Source organism: Hesperophylax consimilis, chromosome 1, assembly GCF_061612785.1.
Source record: "Hesperophylax consimilis isolate HC1 chromosome 1, BYU_Hcon_1.0, whole genome shotgun sequence".
Lineage (NCBI taxonomy): Eukaryota > Metazoa > Arthropoda > Insecta > Trichoptera > Limnephilidae > Hesperophylax > Hesperophylax consimilis.
The window spans coordinates 10,488,239-10,511,612 of NC_142836.1; the positions used below are offsets into that span (position 1 = coordinate 10,488,239).

The 23,374-nt window shown below is 34.7% G+C and overlaps 1 protein-coding gene across 5 annotated transcripts in view; it reads left to right on the forward strand.

Annotated features, from left to right (window-relative positions):
* Positions 1 to 19,779, forward strand: part of chico (insulin receptor substrate 1 chico) — a 55,630-nt gene extending 35,851 nt beyond the window's left edge. For all 5 annotated transcript variants that reach the window (XM_089647909.1, XM_089648157.1, XM_089648068.1 and 2 more), the window contains one exon: positions 6,301 to 19,779. In XM_089647909.1, the coding sequence (XP_089504035.1) occupies positions 6,301 to 8,947 (2,647 nt within the window). In that variant the 3' untranslated portion in view covers positions 8,948 to 19,779. The remainder of the gene's footprint in view (positions 1 to 6,300) is intronic.
* The last annotated feature ends 3,595 nt before the right edge of the window (positions 19,780 to 23,374 follow it).

Genomic DNA, 23,374 nt, shown 5'->3' on the forward strand with positions numbered 1-23,374 from the left:
TATATTTTTAGAATCAATATTTTTTTATCTACATGAACATATTTTTTATAAGTCAAAATATTTTTCACTCAACTTCCTTATTATAATTATGTCATATTTGATTTTCGTAATATCGAGTTGGATGAGAAATTGGTCAAAGTTTTTGTTTATTGATCTAATGTTTTGATGGTAGATTGATAGGTTAGATTTGTTAGATATGTTAGGTATCATATTATTGGTTACAGAGTCCATTTTTAGAGGGCCATTATACTAACCTTTGCGGTTGTAAACATCGCAATTGACCATGAATTAAATGGTTTAAGATGATCAGTGATAAATAGGTTAGAAGGATTAGAAAGGTAATAAGAATGATGATAAAATAAATTGGACGATAAAAACAGTTAGAACAATAAAAATTGATGGTAAGATAATTAGAATAATTTGGGTGATGAAAATATTTAGAATCATAAATTTTGATGTTAACATAATTAAAATAATTTGGATAATAAAAACGTCCAGAACAATAAAATCTGATGGAAAAATCATTGAAATTATGTGGGTAATAAAAACATTTAGAACAATAGAGTTGATGGTAGAATAATTAAAATATTTTGGGTAATAAAAACATTTGGAATTATAAAATTTGATGGTAAAATCATAAAAATAATGTGGATAGTAAAAACATTTAGAACAGTAGAATTTTATGGTAGAATAATTTAAATAATTGGGGCAATAAAAACGCTTATAACGATAAATTATGGAGTTAAAATGGTTAAGATGATTTGGATTATAAAATAAGTTAAAACAATAAAATTTGATGGTAAGATAATTAGAATAATTTGGGTGATAAAAATATTTAGAACCATAAATTTTGATGGTAACATAATTAAAATAATTTGGAGAATAAAAACATGTATAACAATAAAATTCAATGGAAAAATCATTAAAATCGTGTGGGTAATAAAAACATTTAGAAACGTAGAATTTGATGGTAGAATAATTCAAATACTTTGGGTAATAAAAACATTTAGAATACATTACACCTTTAAATTTATACGATGAGAATGCCAACATTTTTATAAATCCCAACCAGGAATTATTAGATTCCTGGTCAAATAAAATTTTACACGCAAAACACTTCAATTATCTCAACCAAACGTATGTTGACAAAATTTCGTCAAACAAATGGTTGAGTATTGGAGAGTTGAGCGCAGAAATAGAAGGATTTATGCTTGCCATTCAGGATAGAGTCATTAATACTAAAAATTATAGAAAGCATATAATCAAAGATACAAATCAAATTGATGATTTGTGTAGGAAATGTTTGGCTTTTCCGGAAACTATAGAACATATTATATCTGGATGTTCTATATTAGCACCGTCCGAGTATACATTTAGGCACAATCAAGTTTTAAAAATAATTCACCAAAATTTGGTAATTAAACATAACTTGATTGACTGCCGTAATATAGTACCATACTATGAATACGAACCAAATTCATTTTTAGAAAACGAATTTTATAAAATATATTATGATAAAACTATACTAACAGACCGAGCGATTAGTCATAATAGACCCGATATAGTTTTACATGACAAAATTAAAAAAATAACTTATATCATTGATGTCGCTATTCCAAATTCCTGTAACATTCAAAAATCTGTTAATGAAAAAATTAGAAAATACACAGATTTAGGAAACGAAATAAAAAGAATTTGGCATTCTCAGACTATAAAAATATTACCATTCGTTATTTCGGCTACTGGCATTATACCTAGCTCTCTCATTAAAAATTTAGGCGTATTAGATCTATCAAAAAATTTATATATAAAGATGCAAAAGTCGGTCATTTTGAATACATGTAGGATAACGAAAGATTTTTTAAATATTTATGTTGAGGGATCAGTAGGATTTATAGGCCCTGTTAGAAGTACTACCGAGCCGAACCCTCTGATATGAAAATATCTGGAGACGGTGAATTTTTTTTCCCATTTGATCTCTGGTGAGTTGACGTGTTGTTGTTCTTGTATTGTTTTGTATTTATTTTGCTTATATAATGCACTTACATAATGTTGATTGACTAGATGATCATTTGTGGAAAAGTGAGTGGAAGGGTTAAGTTTTTCCTTTGGGGAAGATTTAACCCGGACAACTAAATCGGAAGTTTAAAAAAAAAAAAAAATAAAATTTGATGATAAATCTTTAAAATAATGTGGGCAATAAAAACAATTACAACAAGATAATTTTCTGGTAAAATAATTGAAATAATTTGAGTAGTAAAAACTTTTAGAACGATCAAATTTGATGTTAAAATGTCAGGTGGTTCACCCGGCTGCAACTGTACGCCCGCCATCTCTAAGCTATCAGAGAGTTTTTCTTGCTCTAATTCTGCGACACGGCATTCCAGAGAAGAGATTCTAATTCTTTTGTTTTCATTTTCTTCTCGCAAGAATTTAGATTCCTTTTGTAGATCTTCCATTATTTTAAACTTCGACAGCAGATGAAGAACTGATTGCAAATGAAATCACTGCTTCTCTTTAGATCATTGATTTCATCTGTAAACATTTTTTTAATTTCTGTGATTTTACTATCGAAGTGTTTTGTAAGACGCTCATAAAGGGTTATATTGTCTTCACTAGATTTGTATATGTCATTTGAACTTGCACTCTGATGGGAGTCTTTGATCTTCTGTTTCGAGCTATTTTGGGTCTTATTTGTATGTGCGTCAAGTTCCTCTGCGTCGCTAGATGTCGCTGGCTTTCTTTGTCTACTCATTGTGTAATTTTTTTTAATTTAGAGACGTGATTTGTAATATGTAATTTTATAATTTAAAAATAAAAAAAGATTTTGCCAGTCTGAGGATCGAACCGAGGTAGCCTAATTAAAAGAGAGCGGTCGTCGCGTTAGACCACAGAACCACGGCCCCGATGTGCAGTTTGGCGAATTATAACTGTATGTATTATTATTATCAATGTTAGCTTTGAGTAAGTGTCAATAGATGTCACTGCAGTTCTTTTGTTTATATATTAAGAGTAGTATTATTTCAAGATTAAGCTTAATAATTGGTAATTATTTATTGTTTTAGCAAGTTATTATACTTTTATTTAACTTTAGTTTAAGTTTAGTTGTTTTTATCACAGTAATCTTTCGTTTCCTATGGTGTTGTTGATGTCAATGATTTGACAACTTAACCTTAATAATTGGTAATTATTTATTGCAAAATGACACAGTGTTGCAGCGATTTGCACTAAAATGTGTTAATTTTTTAAAACTTTTGTGCACTTTATTTAGACGATGGTTGTTATTGGATTTTATTTTTTACTTGGGATTTCACAGATATCACATTTAACACCTAGTTTTCTCACAATATCGTAGTGTCACGATTACCAGAAGTTGCAGTCTTCATACGCAGCACATCAATTTGTTGATAAAATTAGTTCCAGAATTTCCGCCGCACTATGATGCACAGATACACAAGTTATATAATGTTTACATTAAACTTTTGCGCTTTATTCCACTATTTTATATGGAGCAAAATTATACTTGACGTCTGTCATTGATTTGTCGTTGTTGTATATCATTGTTTGGTCATCCTCCGGGCGTTGGATGTACACAGGTAGCGAATTTTACGCATGTTTGACGTAGATGGAACCGGAGCTTCTATTGTAGAAAATTCGCCAACATTAACAATGAATATAAGAATATATGAATGTAAGGGTAACCGGATAAATCATCACAATGATAATTCATCACATCTTTAAAAAGTTATATAGTCATGGAAAGTGATGAAACAAAAACTTTATTAACTGGGTTATGTAGGTTAGGTTAAAAAAAAAAATTTTTCATCGTTTCTAATGACTTTATATCACTTTTTAAAAGTGTGTTGAATTGTCACTGTGTTGAGTTATCACGGAACCGAATGTACGTACCTTAAAAATAAAAATTGTTATTATAACTAAAATTTCGTCCAGCGGACGACGAGACGGTCATGGGGCACGTCCTAGTATACGTGTGGCCGCAATCGCGTCACATGCTGCACTGTTTACTCAAATTAGGAAGGTAGTGAAAGAGTTAAAGTCGGGGAGCGGGGGCAAGTTGGTGATTTCGAATTTCGCCAAGTAGCGCATCGTCGCCTCGACGAGCGATTAGTTATCTAGGCTTAAAGTTAAAAAGGGAATCATGTTGACTAATACATTGGAGTTGTTTAAAAAAATAATCAAATTGTACTACTCTCTGCCCTTCTATGCAAATGTCATCGCTTTCTTCTATCACCTCTTCTTCACGGCTCCATCGTTGGTCTTCGGTCTTCGGTCTTCGGTCTTCGGTCTTCGGTAATTTCGCCAAAGAATTGCTGTTTTTTTGCTCCTAAACAATATAGATATAAAAACTGATTACCATGTTATTCAATCTGATTTTGAGATTATTATTAAATAATAAAATTTTAGTAAAATACAAACCTATTATCACGATGTTGGGAACACGCGTCATAGAAATCATAAAAATTCTCGCCTTTCGACAATATACTTCATGAAGGCTAAAGCAGGTGCATGTAACAAGTGTTCCGATATATCATGAATATAGGTAAATAGGCTATGAGAAATCGTCTTTTCAAACTTTGACACCTCATATCTCAGAACAAGTTAAGTGAAGTTAGAACCCTATCCAAATGAGGTGACGAATAGTAAATGCGAGATATTTGAAGTCAAACGTAGTGGCTGATGAACCAATAAGAATATCCTCGTGGTCTAAATCTTCCAAGTTTGGTCCTTTGTGTGCAATATTTACAGTAGGCTCATTTGGTTCTATCGTATGTTGGTGTTTTTGCTGTATTTTTTCCTAAATAAAAAAGTTAAAAAAAAATAATATTATGATGAAAAAGTCCAGCCCCCCCCCCAACCCCCGTGACTCCAACGCACTCAAATTCATTTTTTGCTCGAAGCATACCTTGTTTGGAGTATTTTTTCCGGCTGCTATGGATAAATCATGTATTGATCTACAAAGAGAAAAATAATATAATTATTTGAAACTTTACAACACAACACATAGAAAGAATATCTTTGATTTGACAATGTGTGAATGGTTACGTGTTTATACGCGGAAAGGCGATATTATTGTTAATTTCCTTAAAAATTTTATTTTGTCTGTTTAATCTAAAGATAAAAATAAAAAACGGTAATAAACTTGTTTACTCCTTATATTAATACTCCTTACCATGTAAGGTCGGAACAGTGAAAAACTTGACTTGTTATCACTTAAAATGGCTGATTTTACCAAACTAAAAATGATCCGGCGTGAGATGGTAATTTTTGGTTTTATTACCAAACGTGCCATATGAAAAAACGTTCATATGGCATGTTTGGTTCGTGCCATATGGATAGTACGTTACCGGTTATGCCAATTTTCGCCAGTTTGTTAACAAGAATTTTATGGCAAACCTTATCAAACGCTATTATATGAATTTAAAAGGCCAGCTGCGATGGTAATCGGCCACGAAATCTCGATTTACGACGAAATATATCGTATTTTTACGAATTTATGTCGCATATCCGAATTTAAAGGGCCGGCCGCTACGGTAATCAGCTGCGAAAATTTTATTTATCGGAAATGTGTGGTATTTTCTACGAATGTACTTTGAATAACCAAACCGCGGCGGTAATTGGCTACGAAAATTCGATTTACACGGGAATAATTCGTATTATTACGAATTTACTACAAAGATACTACCCGAATTTGAAGGTGCGGCCGAGGAACTCGATTTTCGGCGTCTTTTTAAAAAGAAATTTTCCACGTAATTCGAAATTTAATTTTTGATGTCTCGTGGATTACGAATTAAAGAGGTTCTATTGTATTTGAAAGTGACAAAACTACAAGCTAGAATAATATTAGCAAGTAGCATCATTTCCTTACAAGCTAATAAAATATATTTTTAAGGTTCATAATACCATAAAATCAAGGCAAGTGCAGTGAGCTACTAGGAAATCTATTATTAATCTTAAATTACTGCTAATAATTTATTTCGGAATTTTTGATTTCGATAGATCTATGTGGGAATGGCCTTAATGTTAACCGACAAAACTGAGGTACTTATGATGTCACCAGATTTCGATCATTTTGCGGACGAAAAATTAAAACTATGAAAAGGACATTTAAATTTAAAAAAATACCAGTATTTAAGTTAGAAGAAGAATATTAATAAAAAAATTACTGGAACTCCTTATTGTAAATTTTTTTGTCACTTTTCAAGATGTTATGTTTCTTTTAATTCTATTTCTTTTGAGAGAGAGTTGTTTTTAATTTCCTGTTCATTTGACTTATTATAGGATGCATTCCCGCGCTGGTTGCAATTCCTCAAACCATTCGAGGACATCATCTCTGGCAGAGGAGGCACCAGACAATTCAATGGTCACCAAAACTGATGATGGCGGCTATGTGGATATGGAACCTTCCAAGGAAGGAACAACTCACGCTATGTCTCCAGCTGCTTCTACCTGCTCTGTGACCAGCGGGACTCCCTCCACTGATCTTCGCTTTTCTGAATTCCACCTTGAGAAGGTTGCCTCTTATTTCACCCCATCCGAGGAGGATGAGGAGAATAGACCTGCTAGAGCCTATAGTGTTGGTTCTAGGCCTGAGCATATAAAGAAAATTATCAATCGACCAGAATCTCATATGGCTTCTGATTCTGCAAGAAAGAGAGCTTTTTCTGTTGGCAGCAGATCCAAAACATACAAGGACAACAGAATACTTAACCACGGCACTCCACCTCACTGTCACATGCAGCATCTAACGGGAGCATCACACCAAAACAGCAAATCGTCTAGCGCCCCAATATTAGCAGGGACTGTTGGGACACCTTCCCGCCACGCCTACAACTCTACCCACAGCTCTGCGGAGCCCTTGGATGACCTGATGGAAATGGATTTCACAAATCGGACACAATCTCCTCCGGCAAAGACGGACATGCCCCCTCCCCCCCCTCCCTTGCAGAGTGCTTCCAGGAGCAGTCAGTTGACCCTGTCTGTGCCCCAGCCTAGCCCCATTGTGAAGAAGTGTCCTGACACCGAGGGGTACATGGACATGTCACCAGGAAATGTATCTGCTGGCTATGTAGAAATGAAGCCTTCAGAGCCACTGTGTCCAGCAAACTCCACCACCAAGATAATTCCTGAAATGGTTAGAAAAGTTTCCATTACTATGTCACCTCCCTTGCAGACTTCCGATATAACATCTGCGATGGAATCGATACACATAGTCGCCCCTCGGACCTCCACGCCAGATGGGTATGTGGAGATGTCTTGGAGCAATGCTAAGGGTCTCAAATTACACAACCGCCATCGAATATCTTCCCTTCCGATAACAATTAATTGTAATAACCCCAAGGACTCCAAATCTCAAGCTTCCTTGAGCGCTAGTCCGATATTTAATATAGCCACTTTAATGAAAGAAGGTGAGAAATCTGAGGTTAAGGCACACAAAGGAACACCACCCAAGGTTTCTCCGGGCATCTCCCCCGTGACCCCTGTGACCCCCAGCCCATTCTCCAGTCTCAAGAGAACCAAAAAACATACTAGAAGAAACTCCAAGGAATTGGTTACGCCTGTTGGTAATCAGTCTCAGACAATATTCTCATTCAGCCTAAATAGTCCCAGTTCCCCTATGAAGCCCTTCACCCCCAAGGCACCTTTGGCTGTTTCAGAGATCATGCCGGGAAGAAAGTGTCCAGTGGATGCAAGTAGTGGAACCCTTAGATTGTCTCACCTTTCCAACATTGAAAATTCTGGGTCAGAAACTAACTCTATTGAAAGAACTATTGCCAACTCTTTAGAGCCGGTATCAGCTTATATGGAGATGGTTCCTGGGAGACTGTCAACAGTAAGGGAGATCAATGAATCTGCAACCAAGTCTTCAGTTGACAAGAGCATTAAGCAGCTTATCAATAAAGCGACCAAGGTTCAGGGTTCGGCATTGGCTCCTGATTTTGATTATATAAGCTTGAATCCAGATGCAACAATTAGTAAATCAAAACATCTGATACAACAAAGGTCTGTTGATGAATCCTCCACTCATCATCCAATGGGATTCTCTCATTCCAACCAAACTCTCCTTGACTTATCATTCTCTACCGCCAAACCGCCCAATGGTAGTCAATCCATCACGGTGAGAAAGATATCTATGCCAGCCTTTTCTACCAACGCCGGTCTTATTAGAAACACAGATGCTAATTCAAAAGAGAACCAGGGTATTTTATCTTCTAATCCCTTGGCTAATAAAACTTTGATGGCCAATCCTTTGACAAAATCTAATATCAACATCACTAATATCAACCAGGTCCAGACTGTGAAGAAGCCTATATTAGTCATAAGTCAAACTCAGCCTATCATGGCCAATTTTAAGCCCATTACTGCGGGAGATATGTGCGAGCCTAGAAGCACCAAGTCTGGCTCTCCCAAGCCTATAGAGTCAGTGTTGAATCGTCAGCTCGCCGGAACACATTTTGATAACAAATGTAAGGGGAATAAAGATTGCACTGAGGATTACGAAACCCTGATTGCGGCCCAGAATGGACAACTTCAGAAGCTGACCTCGTCTCGTCCTAGTTCAGTGAATACCAACAAGTGTAAGAAGGGTAACGGCTCTAGCAGTCGACCTCCCAGTGTGAACAGTGAGGGTGCGGCTGCAGGGGTAGGGGCTGCCAGTGGGGTAGGGGTGGTGCGCTCCCGGCCCTCCTCTGTGAGTAGCGAGGTGGGGGGCACTCCTGGAGGCTCTCGGCCCAACTCAGTGGCTGGGGAGAGAGAGGCTCGCCTGCACTACGCCAGCCTGGAGCACGACCCTCCGGCTGAGCGCAGCCCCCGCCCGCCCATCACCCCCCACTCCATGACCCCCGCCTTCACCTATGCCGAAATTGACTTCACTAAAAGTGAAGAACTCAAGAACTCTAAAAATTCGGTTGCTAAGAGTAAAAATTAATTGACTGTATAAAGACACTTGTCTTAATGTGGGAGGAGAATATTGCGAGTTCTTTGATTGTTAGAAAGAACTACAATAATGAGGAACTTTGGGGTGTTTATATTATGTATTGGTAAATATTAGTTTTGTACTGTGAGTATAGGTCACTAGTGCTTGTAACGTAACCGTAATACAGTGAGAGTGTCTTCCGCCAAATGTATTATGACTTACCATTTTGTTACTTGTACATCACTGGCAATTATTACACTTTCCGTCAGTTTGTTTGCTTTGCTTAGAGACTGTTTGTTATTTTGGTGTGAAGGAAGAAATGATTGCGTTAGACTAGTGTTCCATGTTTTGGTCAGAAGGTAAGTAGTATGTAAGTTGCGACCCACACAGAATGTAATGTTTACCTAATAAGATTATTTCACACAAAGTGTTCATTATTTTAAGTTAATTTTTAATATCTGTAATTCTAATGGTTTTTTGTATGGAGCATTAATTATCATTAACAGTGTGTTTACATTTTGTAGTTTGTATCAACAAGCCTCTTAAATCCTCGATTAATGTCGCCAATTTACCAAATATTATTTTCCTGGTAGTCTCTTTTAATAATAGACTGATTATATATTTATGCATCGAATGTTGTTATAAATAACATTGTGATATTAACAAATGTGTTATATACGAGAAAACTAGGTCTTCAAATAGTAATTTATTCATTTAGAGGCTTTATTTCTTGTGTTTGTATCACTTTCAAAGCAAATTATTTGTTTATGTTATTCTTTGTTAATATCCAGTAGTAATGGGTAGAAAGGGGATGCTGTTATGCGTTTGTGTGTATCCATGTCTGTGCATGTGTGCATGAGTTTGTATGAAAGTAAAATCACTGTTCTGCGTGAAAGTAAGTTGTAAGTTAGCTGGAAGCGAGACCTTCTAAGACTGAAGATGTTGAGTCCAACGGTATGTTGGTTGCGCCTACTTTTATTATTTCACTAAGTTGCTGGTGTGAAAGATCAGATTTTTAATTTGTTATTTATTTGTTATACATTTTACGATTTTGATAGTCTTATTTTACCTTCAAGCGACTTTCGTAGAGATTATATTTGTAATTATTGTTTTTTTTAAATTTATTTTTTCATTATCTAAAATAATTATTTTTTAAAACTTCCTATCAAATTATTGCCATTTTTTTAAAGATACTACTTGATAGCCAACAGTTTATTGTTATTACCTATGTTGTGTTAGTTAAATGAATTCTTGGCATAATCTGTGACGGAATTCTGAAATGTGTTTCCCCTTAATTTCTATGAATGGTTTACAATTATTTCATATTAAACTTAATCCCGTTTAAAAGGCCTGCGCTATTGCCAATCATTTTGAATTAATAAAAATGATTACTATAATTTGTGATTTATAAATAATTCCCAAAGATGGAGACTGCAAATGGCTTCAAAGGAAACTAGCAACCAATAATGCAAGTAATCTTTTAACATCATGACAATAAGTAGGTAAAATCAATCCCTGTCTAAATAAAACCTTGCAAACATTCTCAATGTTTCTTGAACAGTACATTTACAGTAACATTCCGAGTGGTAGTTTCTATGATTATTTGATCCCCCAAAATGAAGTTCTTCATGTTGGTAATGGATTGAATCTATCGAGTGACTAGATGTGAAATTGAAACCTTTGTCTAAATAGCAAATGGTGCTTTCTAAAAAATTAGATTTTTTAAATACATATGTTTGTATTGTACAATCCACGTTTACGCAAGTTTTTATATAATTTTTGCAGCTTTTACACCTACATATTTTGCTGTATTATTATATAAAGTAATATCTTTCACATGCTTTCCAATAATTAATACATTGTACAGCTTACAGATTTACAAATATATTTTGAGATGTATGAAAATGATGTACTATGAAAACCAAAATATGTAAAGTAAAAAAATGATTAGATTCTTTTTGTGATTGAAGTTGTCAGTTTTTTTTTTAGTAGTTGAAAGTTGAAACCGTGCATTCCCAACACTCAGAGTATCCACCGTCCTCGGAGTGTTGGGAATGCAAGTTGAAACCGTGCATTCCCAACACTCAGAGTATCCACCGTCCTCTGGGTGTTGGGAATGCAAGTTGAAACCGTGCATTCCCAACACTCAGAGTATCCACCGTCCTCGGAGTGTTGGGAATGCAAGTTGAAACCGTGCATTCCCAACACTCAGAGTATCCACCGTCCTCTGAGTGTTGGGAATGCAAGTTGAAACCGTGCATTCCCAACACTCAGAGTATCCACCGTCCAGTGAAAATATACACAGTCTTTCTGGTCAGTTCACCATTCTTTGAATCATTCATGAAATTTGTATAAATATTTTAAATAACAAGAAAGTTTTCCTCGTTTGTACTCAGTAAACAGTGACAACTTTCAATAATCTCAAAAAGATAATTATAGTGATTTATTTTTTTGGGTGTTATGCCGTGTTGCATTACCTCCTTCTTTAGCCAACGTTTCGGACAGCATTATAGTGTCCATCATCAGGGCAGATGTGTAAGCAATATGGTGAAGTGTGAGCTTATGTATGTAGTTGTGATACAGTGTTGCCAACTCCAATCCTCTAAGATGGTTTTTTGCGTTTAGTATAATAATGTATCACCAGCTCTTAGAAGATTTTTTTTTTTTTTTTTTTTTTTACAGAATTACCGCACAAGAGTCCCAACTGCTCCCGTCTGGAGCCAGTGAGACTATGGCATCCCCAATTGGGGTATGTTGTGAGGCTGAGGGTATTGGGGAGGGGAGGGAGATGGGGAAGAGGAAGGTGGGGAAGTACCTGGCTATTCAGATCTGGTCACCAAACACGGCTAAAGCCATTTCAAGCAACGTTTCAATTCTGAATGGTGGTCTTACACCAGGGCGATACTGAGAGTATCTTCCACACTGGAATGTGCCGCAAATATACTATATGTATATTATTTTTAATTTTTAATTAATTAATTGTGAAATAACACAAATTAATCAAATAAAATTTATTTGCGCACGCCGGGTTCGAACCCGCGACCTTCGGATCTGTAGTCAAAAGCGTATACCACTAGACCACGCCGGCCGTCGAATGGAGTTGGCGACATGGTATGACATCTACATACGTAAGCACACACTTCACCACATTCTTTACACATCTGCTCTGATGATGGACACAGTAATAATGTCTGAAACGTTCGCTAAAGAAGGAGGTAGCGCAACATGGCATAATACCCCAAAAATAAATCACCATAATACTTTTGGCCGTGAAAATCTCAAATCATACAAAAAAGTTAATGTTTTGAATATTATACAGCTCAGTTGAATATTTAGAATGTTTGTATTAAGACTGCATGTTCCCTGCAATTAATTATATCTAAATTCTCAATATTACAATTTAAAAAGAAATTCAGTGTTTTTAAAGTGATACAAATCTATCTTCATTGTTTTCAAATGTGATACTGGAGAAATTTTTTTAATTGATGGGTATTAATTTTCATAATTTTTTATATTCCATCAGACTATATTTTATACCTGTTTTAATTTTCTTAAAAGCAAAGGTTATTTTTTGATTTGTGGCTAAGTGGAAATAATGTGTTTTTGCTACTTTTAGAATTGTTATATAATTTTAATTTAAAAAATACATTTTTGTTATTAAGCTAATAGGATTATTTTTAATGATACTCGTGTTTAACAGAATCATAAATATTAATATCACAATTTTATATAAGCATATCATTTAATGAAATGAACATATTATGAGACGAATGGAAGAGAAAAAAACAAATGAACATTGTCATCCCGCAATCAAACAACCATTAATACCACTTGTCTATGTGTTCTTGTAAGACAGATCTTTCATTGGGAAGAATATGAACTTTACCCCAACCGTACTAAAGATGAAATATATGTTTTCTCATGTACTACTAATCTGATGATAATATTATGTTTTATCATATTGTTTGATTTCATAACAAACTAACAAAAACTAATTTGACAAACAACAAACATTTTCATGTCGAGTTAGTTTGAAGGACTAGGGGATTTTTAACAAAAAATCAAGTGCAATCTTATTCCCAATTAAGCCAGTATTTACATGTGTCTTATTCTTATTGCACTTCTTATTGACAATTTGACTTTTTTACCGTACAATACAATTGGCACCTGAGTTTTATTCAATACTGGGTGCGTACTGCGTATCATATTGATTTCTCACTACATTTAGAATATGTTTTTATTAAGAAAAAATGTCATTCTTCTGTTATTAAAAGTTCTTTCATTTTAGTGATGTTCAACAAGAATCTGCACTGCGGAAGTTTTATCCACCCTGTAATTATTAGTAGTACCTTTAGAGTTTCAAGAAAAATAAACGGCGGTAGTGTGCAGCGGGCAAATGAATCACCAACCAGAATGTGTTCACTTTCAAATGATGGAGATTGCTCCGAGAGCGATTACGTCAGAAGCAAATTTTATTTAATGTATTACAATACATACATATTGATTCTTTGCCGAATTTGAGGCTAAATGTGATTGACTAGGTTTATTTTTTCATCGGACCGTTGACAGGAAAACAACACTGGTAATTCTCTCTGAAACTTTAATACTCTGCCTTTTCCTGCTTCAGTTTTACATTAAGGAAGCCAGGGTAAGGTGTTTTTGGCTTAGATAGCAAAAGTGTACAAAAGCGTGCATACTGGTTGTACTAACCTTATTGTATGTATGTAATTGCCAGCTTTCATTTGGTTATTGGATCCCGGGGGTGACTCTAGATTTATTCAGCGCTTATATTGATAAACAACCACTTTTCTCTAAAATCTGTACATAGTAGTTCTTCAATCACATTTAGTTCAAACAGCACATAATCATTCACATACGGCAATATTTTTTATGAATGTACAAAAGATACCATATTTTATTATTGAATTTGTACCATAGTATCATTTTTTGCTAAATTGTATGTATCCATTATAAAATATATATTTTAATTGTTTACAAAATACATACTACATTTGTATATAAAATTCCGTAAAAAGGAGTAGAAAAGCCGCAAATAGCGAAGTAGCGAGGGCACCCCACGATATGTTGTTAAATTGAAGCCCTCTGGCTGGTACCCGGGTATCGGGTATCGGGTATCGGGTATCGGGTATCGGGTATCGGGTACCGGGTACTGTTTGTTGGCTGCAGAACTTGGGTTAGTGATGTATGTACTGTTCTGGTCAAGAATATAGTTTTAATGGACATGCAAAGGTTAAGTGTGTATCTTTCCAGTATGCTAGATTAGTTTGTTGTAGGTTAGTGTTGTAGTTAGCGAGTAATGTTTGGGTAGGGCATTGTATGCGCCATGGCGTCTGGCCATTCATGCCAAACCATTTCTGTGCCAACATAAGGAATCTTTATTAGCTAAACTTAACAAGCTTAAGATTATGGCTGTATTCCAAATATTAGTGTCTACGAGACATTGTTGTTATTGTTATTGATGTCGCACTGTCGCACTTGAACATGTCCAACACGTCTGAACCCGAGTGAACTAATACTAAATACTGCCAAGTCAAACAATCAACCAACCCAACCAACACCTTACACTTATTGTTGTACTTAGTCTCGCTTCAGTTAAAACACTCATTTCCACTAAATAACAATATTTGTAATAATTGTTTTTATTTAGATTAATATTGAGTATGTGGAGTGAATGTGTGTACTTTATTCCTCGTGATGCGGTAAATATCCATTTTTAGTCTTTTTCATGTTCCTTTGTTGTGTAAGTGTATATCTTGTTATCGATTGATTACAAAGTTTATGTGTAATATATTCCTCATACTGTACTAAGTAAAACTAGCCTAGTTGGTTAGGAGAGTGTAGTGGAGCTAGTGGAGTATAGTGTGAAGGGAGAGAGTAGTGTAGGTAGTGGTGAGAAGGTGGTAAGTGGCGGGTCTGCAGTGGTGTAGGGGCTACACTAGACCCTGTACACCGGCATCACAGACCCTGATGGAACAGACCGACAGACCGACAGACCGACAGACCGACAGACCGACAGACCGACAGACTGACAGACCAACTGACCAACTGACCAACCAACTGACGGATTGTTGAACTCTGCCATGGCTTGTCCAGCCTTATCTTGTTAAGTGCAGATAACGTCCATGTATTATAATACATACATTATAAAGTGTTACATGTTAATAATGGTGCTACCCAATCAATGTAAATTTGATGTTAGGTCATAAAACTTTTCCTATTATTTGTATGTTCTCTCAAATACACAGGCCTACAATTGTTTGTACTGTGTTACATCCTCAAGTGAACATTCAGCTAGGAAACTCAGGTTGCAGACAGAGATATATCCAAGTGAGTTTATAAAGAAAGTCTATAGTATTGGGCTAGAAAGGATGGCCGCCATAGCAGCTTGTAGACACATAAAACACTATAGATATATTTTTCTAAGATTGAAAACTACTATTAGCATTCAGAAGTAAAATAGATTATATCGATTGTAAGAGAACAAAAGCATTTTTATGTAACGGTGAGTGTCACTGTAACGCAGGAAATATGCACTAGTTATCAAAAGTAACTTTAAATATAATACATATACGGCAGTAACCAAATGTTGCGCCTATAAGGAATTCCCCATGTGAAGAGTATTATGTATAATATAATATAATATCTAGTACCCATCTTTACACTTGTATGAAACACCAAAAATATCTGTTTGTATGAATGTCGATAATATAGTTAATTTGTACTAATTGTAAAGAGAGTAAATGAATCTGTAACTAATGCTGTCTGTATAGTGTTCCCTTACTAATATGACAACTATCTGTATATCTGCATCTGTTAAAGATAACTTCACATTGTATCTTGTCCATAGATCAATCGGCATTTATCCGTTACACATATACCCAGCCATGATACTTCATCATCATCACAGATGGCACGCTCAAGAAGCACAGCGTTGTTAGTAAGGGAAATAACTGTCTTTGCATAATATTATGTGCCTTGAATTCTTGAATGTGCGCATGCCAAAACAAACAACAACATGATTCATAATCGGAGACTGAGTTTATTTTTTAATGCTTAACAATCTTTTCCAAACATTGAGTTGATCATTATGTACTTGTAAAGTGTTGTCAGTTTCTCTGTAATTTTGTCACCAGTGTTCACTAAAATAATTCATAACCTTACGGCAGAAAGAGTTTTAAGTTATTGCTGAAGGAATTATTGAAGTAAGTTTTGGGCTTGCCTAAATCAATTTTCGCATCATAAATAAAAATTTCATTGAGAGGACAGCAAATGTTTGTGAAAGTGAAGGAACTTAGAATGTATAAACAGGACAAAATTTCCGCGAGCCGAGTCACGAATTATGGGAAATGAACTAAGCAGTTGCGGAAATTTTGTCCTACTTATGCGTAGCATAAGATGCACTTTTCTTCAATAGTGTTGTTTAACTAGTAATTTTAATTTCTTGATAAATAGCAGCAAAATCTTCATCACAATGCCATTGATTAGTACACACTAAAAAAATGTAACCAAGACAGGATTAAAGAAAACTTTTATTAGTTTGGGAGTCAAATTCTAATGAGCAGACCAATGCTTGTTGCTAAACCTTTTGGCGCTTTCCTTTTTTCTGTTAATTTTGGTTGGCAGCCTGATCTTTGAAATCTTTTCTCATAAAGTGAGATCGGAGATAGACAATAATTTTAATCAACATACTTTGTTGTGTATGTTATTTGTAAGTTTTTAATAGCATTCCAAAGATATCTTGTTTAATGATGGGAATAGAAGATTCCATAAACTCGTTCCAGAATGCGTCGAGTAAAAGTTAGGCCGGCACCTTTTTGAGTGACAGATTAAAGTAAAATAATTGTATTTGACTGTGCCTTTTTATACAAAAGACCAGTGGATCAGGTTATGCTAAATGCTTTTTTTAAGGCAGCTATTGCCCTAATTTCAAGTGACAAATAATATTAAAAAAGTGTATTAAACATCAATGGCTACCAACAATAATGGCATTTTGCTGGTCAAGAAAGAATGTTCATTTTTATTATTATTTTTCTTCTTTTATGTTATTCTTGCAATTACAATTGGTTGTCAATTTTTTAATTCGTTTGTACGAAAGTCAAGTATCTGCAAAAATATAATATAAATGTTGCAGGCTATAATGTATGATTTGTCTATCAAATCAGCCAGTAAAAAACATTCTTTTGTATTTTGTTTGGCGAGGTGAGATTCACTGTGAATTTGTTCAATATTTTTGCTTTTGTACATAGAGTGAGAATATTTGAGACATAAAAGTCATTGCACAGCCTTGTTATACATATACATATGTATGTAGGATCTAATCTAATTTAATTGTGTATTCTACTATCAACACAATGATTGTTATTATGAGTATTTGGTGAAATAATCAATAGCTAATTATACACGCAGTGAAGCCCTTTCTAGATAGATAGATAAATTTACAAAATGGAAATGGAAAAACACGTGGAATATTTCCAGAAGATCTTTAGAAGGTAAATGTACCGAGGATTGTTAGATCTAAGATCAAAGTAACATAAGTAATGTGTAGTCTTATGTTCAAACTTAAACTTGTAGTTAAGAATAAAAGTTGACATTTTGTAAACTGAGCACAACGAAATTACGGTAATTTGTCTCGTACTAAGCTTCGTTGTTTCATGAGTGTACGGTGTTCTTAATTATAGAAATTTTCACCCATTTATAAATATTGTCATCTATGAATCCTTACAATGTTAGGTACAAGTCATTTTAAGTACGAACAGCGTCCCGGTTAATGAAGTTTCTAAATGACCTATCCCTACAATATTTCTCAGTGGTTATGGTTAGACCCGTGTCGCTTGATCACTTTTCACCACTCGAGTTGATCACGACCCACTGACCAAGTGATCGAGTCAAAGGGATTTGTTTGATTGACCGAATGATGCCCCCCTGTACCGTGTTGACAAAGATCCTAGGTGTATAAATTGTGTAGACCGGGCGTCTGAAGTCTCAAGCCTCCAACGCGCTTCTTTTGAAATTTTTAAAACGCAAATCTTTTGAACATTTGAACTATGCGTGTGATCAAAAATATTCGGAGGAACCAGTTCCATACTTAGAGAGTTGCTGGCTACAAGCCAATAAATCATGCAAACTGCATCTCTTTATATTCCCTCTTTGCTTCTGTCTATAGTAGCTTATGCTCCCCATAGTTCTCGCTACCCTCCTGGATTATGTACCTTCCCCAATGGGAAACCTCGCATAAATTATTGTATATGTAATCGCAAACTACCGCCATTCAGAATGGAATCACCATATATATATATTTTTTTTACAAATGTTCATAGATAATGGTTTGCTTTGAAGAAGTATTGTTAATGTTTCTCCCATACAAAATGGTTATAAAATAACAATATCGCTGTGAATTCATCACCGTGTAAATAATAAAAACCATTTGGCTCGATAGTCCTACACTGGTGGAATCAAATTATATTCTTCAAAAACATTGGATACAAAGATAATGTCACATTAATTCTTGATTGCTGCCTCTTTTTTGTGGTCTGGAAAATAGTCAGATTCGGCTTATGGACAGATGAATTCACATTGATAAGTTTGTCTACCTTGCAAAATACATAATGTTTTTAAAATTAATGTCAACCGTCAATGATGAATGCAAAAATTTTGTTGTACAATTATTGTCACTCAAAGAATGTAATATCTTGAATGGATGATGGTATTTTAATGTTTTCTTCATTCAGTCTCATAGTTCTGCACATTAATATGTATAATATCCATTTGAAACATATAAAAATACAAGATATTCGATGTATTATCACGATAACTAATACTGCCATATAAAACATAATATACATACCTACATATTATTATATTTATATCAACTTTATTACTTACTATGTCCCCTTAAGTTTGAGCATAATAAATAATAATTATCTTAAGGCTTTGGGTTTTTGAATTGAATTGTATCGAATGGATAACTGAAATGAATGGTTATAATTTAAGTAATGGATATGCTTAATGTCTGTGCATGATGTGATTTGTATAGCTCTGCTAATGATGCTTTGCAACTAACTGGAGTTACTTGTGGTAGAACAAGTGGGGAGAGTGTGTGTGGACACTGTGCTCACAGACTAGTGGCTATACTGGGATAGCTTTGTACCAACTACTGTGCGGTGCGCTGTGGGCTTGTATTACTTGGGTCACCATCATGTCCACCTTCTTAGTTAGGTAGGGAAAGGTAACCGTTCTGGGGAAGTTGTCCCGCTTGTATGTAATGTACGTATAGAGTTACCAAATTGGTTGTATTTAGGTTAATTTTAAATTTTGAAGACCTCTATTACTGTTTTTATTAAAAAGAGTTACAAACTGTAAACCTGTTTTATGTCCCTGAATGGCCGTGGGCAGTGATGAGTGTAAGTGTAGCTGCCAGGAAGTCAGTGAGAGGAGGAGGGAGTCCCGCAGTAGACAAGTGTTGTGTTTGTAGGAGTAACACTAGACTGTCCCTGCGCCGGGAACTGGTCAATTAACCCTGCCATAATTCCACATTACCTCAGAATTCTTCCTACAACACCAAGTTTCGCAAGAAATGTACAAATAACTGTTTAATATTAATAACAATTTAAAGGTATTGGCTATAAAAATCACTAATTTTATATTGCGCTAAAGCTGTCGAGATTTTCTCAAAATGAAATGTTAATGCTACCTATGTAAAGTTATTATCAAAATATATTAATATCGCTAGATAAACATGTTCTATTTATTGTCTACAATACCCCCCCTATCATCCAACTTACTAATAAACATGCTCTATTTATTGTCTACAATACTCGCCAATTTAGTCAATCCATGTTACTTCTGTTGAGTTGAAGGCGATTTCTAAGTGCCTACGGATTTTATTTCAAGTAGTATAAGGGGTTTGGAATTGAAGTACTTTTTTTTCGCAAAAAAAAAATCATGTTGATACTAAAGTCTCATAAATTAGGCAGGTAAGTACTTTTGATGATATTTCCCAAGCTTTCAAAATCAAGTCGCCAGGAAGAATATATATGTATATATATATATTTTTTATTATTCTTTATTATGGCTTTCTCCCATTAGGGGTGATCTTGGCCATACACAATTAACATTTTTTTCTTATTAACAAATACAACAAATGACAATATAATTGATTATACATCATAAACATAACATAACATACTTAACATAAACGGTACAGAGCTGGTACCCATACTAAAAATTGTAACCTGTGTACAATATTAGTGGGCGTTTTTCGTTATTTAACCAGAGATTTTTCCAAAATTAGTAGTGTTTTTTTTTAAAACAACTATGAAATTGGCAATCTTATAAACAAATACAGCAAATGGGAGTAAAATAAAGTGATTATAAAACAAAGATAAACATAACACAAACATACCATGAACATAATTTCTTTATTTATATATACGTCTAAAAAGGCTTTTACATAAAAGTGATACATGATGCAGTGTACATAGGAGAATATCTGTATTATACAGGAGATACTGACAGTAAATAGATGTAATCCATTGTAAAGTAGGTACAAAATACACAATTGTTATATTGTGATAACAAGTACGATGAGAAAATATTAAGAAATAATAAAAAAAACTAAGAGTAACATAAAGTAAAAAAGAAATTACAACAACACTACATATAAGACAAAACATTAAAACTAATTTACCAATGCTACTCCAATTTGTAGGATTTGACAAAGTGTTGGTGTAGATTATGCTTAATTCTATAAATGGAGTCAATAAATAAATCAATAGTACCCCCATACTTGTTGCCCAGGTCATGCATCCTATTGGTCAGTGAGTGTGTCTGATAGTTGGTTGTGTATGTATTGCAGAAGAATGTTATATTTTGTCTTGTATTCCTAGTCGGCACATGGAATTTAATAGTGGCAACGATGGCAGGACTATCAATTAAGTTGTTAATGACTCTGTGTAACACAACCAGGTCTGAAATAATAAAATAAACATATCATAACATAAACATAACATAACATACGTATCATAAATATAACGAATCATAAACATAAACCTTCCATAAACATAACACAACATAAACATAACATAGATATAACATAAATGTAACTTAACAAAAACAATACAGAGCTGGTAATAATAGGTAATTACAAAATTTAAACAAATACGAACCTGTGTACAATAGTAGTGAGCGTTTTTTGTTATTTAAAAGAACAGATTTTTCCAAAATTAGTAGTATTTTTTTTTAAACAGTACTATGAAATAATATGAAACAAATACAATAAATGAATCAAGAAAAATATACAGATGAATATAGAATAGTGTTTTAACTCAAACAGTCAAAATATGCAGAGTTGGGATTAGTGAAGATAGAAAGTAAAGAAAATAAAAAGAAATACAAATGAAAGTGAAAGAAATTTGGTTTATATCAGATATTAAGGCAATTTTTGAAATAAAATTTTCCAACAAATGGTAAATTTCAGGAGTGTTTAGACCAATGATACTCAACCTTTTTCTTCTCCGGGCCACATTCATATGTTTGTAAAGCTACGCGGGCCGCAACACTATACTGGTCAGTGTTGGCAATGGATCTTGGCCTAATGTTGCCGTTTTTCAAACATTAAGTATCCTAATGTAGCCGAATTTCAGATGCAGTAATTCTAATGAACTCGCATAAATTCTGCCAACATATTCCCCACAAATATTCTACGTGAGCTTGATTCCCACTTTTATTACTCGAAATCCATGGGGGGGGGGGTTGTTAGAGAATTTCTGTAAAACATAATTCCCCACAAAAAAAATTCTCCCGAAAAAAATAAGTGCTCCCCACACAATATTTGATTTTTAGATTTTTTCCTTGGCAACACTGATACTGGTATGACAAAAAATATCATGAAACCCACCACCACCGTTTTTTGGCACCACTGTGAATGTGACGCATTTGACTTTGGAACTGTCAAAAATGTATGTGTTGCCACAAGCAAAATTATTTGGGCGCATATTTGTCTGTCATATCTTTGTTTTTTGGAGATAGATCTAGCGTGTGCAGTACCAACACTCTTATACCAGATCTGATGTTGACACGACAACGACTATCCTCTTCGGTTTCAATGTCTGTACGTCAAAGTCGCAATTAATCTCAAATTAACGTGATATAGAATGCCAGATTTTGTAAACCATGTTCCTGATATTAAATGTATTGAGGGCCACACAAAATAGCTTGGCGGGCCGCAGGTTGAGTATGACTGGTTTAGACTAAGAAGGCAGGGTATACTGGTAGGGAATTCAATATTAAGTTTTACCAATTCATGCATGAAGTTTGGAAATTGGTCATTGTTAGGATACTCAAAAAAATTATGGTCCAGAGTGTCCTGTGACCCACAATCACAGTACGGCGAACTGACTATGTGGAACCTGGCAAGATGGCTAAGACAACAAGTCTGACCCAGCTGCATTCGGGCTATGGAAGAAATATATTTTTTAGGCATTGCATTGTATTTGTGAAACCAGGGCTTAACAGGAATAGAAGTTGAATTAATAAGTACTGGTGACCTTTTATCAGAGAGGATTTTTTCCATTCAGAAGACCGTTGGAGTTGGTACTTAGTTTTTAGAATAAGGAAATGGTCTCTAACCGGAATAGGGATATCACTTAACGGACCATGAGCAGTGGCTCCCTTGGCAATATAATCAGCTATGTCGTTTCCAGTAATACCGAGGTGTCCCGGAATCCAGGCTAGGACCACTGATGCATGAGCCAGCGACATGGAATGCAGTAGGTCCCTGATAGAGCAGATTAGAGAGTCGCTACTGGAATTGAGTGGGGATGCGCTTATTTTTTGTAGTGAGCTAAGCGAGTCTGAAAGGATGAGTGCGTTTTTAATATTTAATGTTTTGACGAGTTGAAGAGCTTCTATGATAGCTATGCATTCAACAGAGAAAATGGAGCATTCTTTGGGAAGTTTGTGTCGGAAACACTATTTTCTGTGAGGAACACAGACACTGGCCCTGCAATGGGAGCCCTGACTGAGTTTGGAACCATCTGTGAAATTTTTCATGTAATTTGGCCAGTTGTTTTCAATAATTTTGTTAACTTCTGCATTATTTAATTGAGTTGAGTTTTTAATGTTTCTTTTTACTTATTCCTATAAATTGATGGACCTTCGGATATAAAGTAAAGCTTTCATAGGGGCATTATCATAAGGGAAGAGATTCATTGAGATAGGTGTTTGTAGATAAATTCAGGAAAGAGTTGTAGCAATCATAGAAAAGGGGAAGGGGAATGATTTTTCCAGAAGGGATTTGAATTAACCTCATACTTTAAGGATCGAAGTATAGGAATCAAGGGATGGGATGTTATTGAACATATTTTTCTGCTAGGCATTGCCTTCTTATATGTAAGGGAGGTTCGCAACATTCCACTTGCA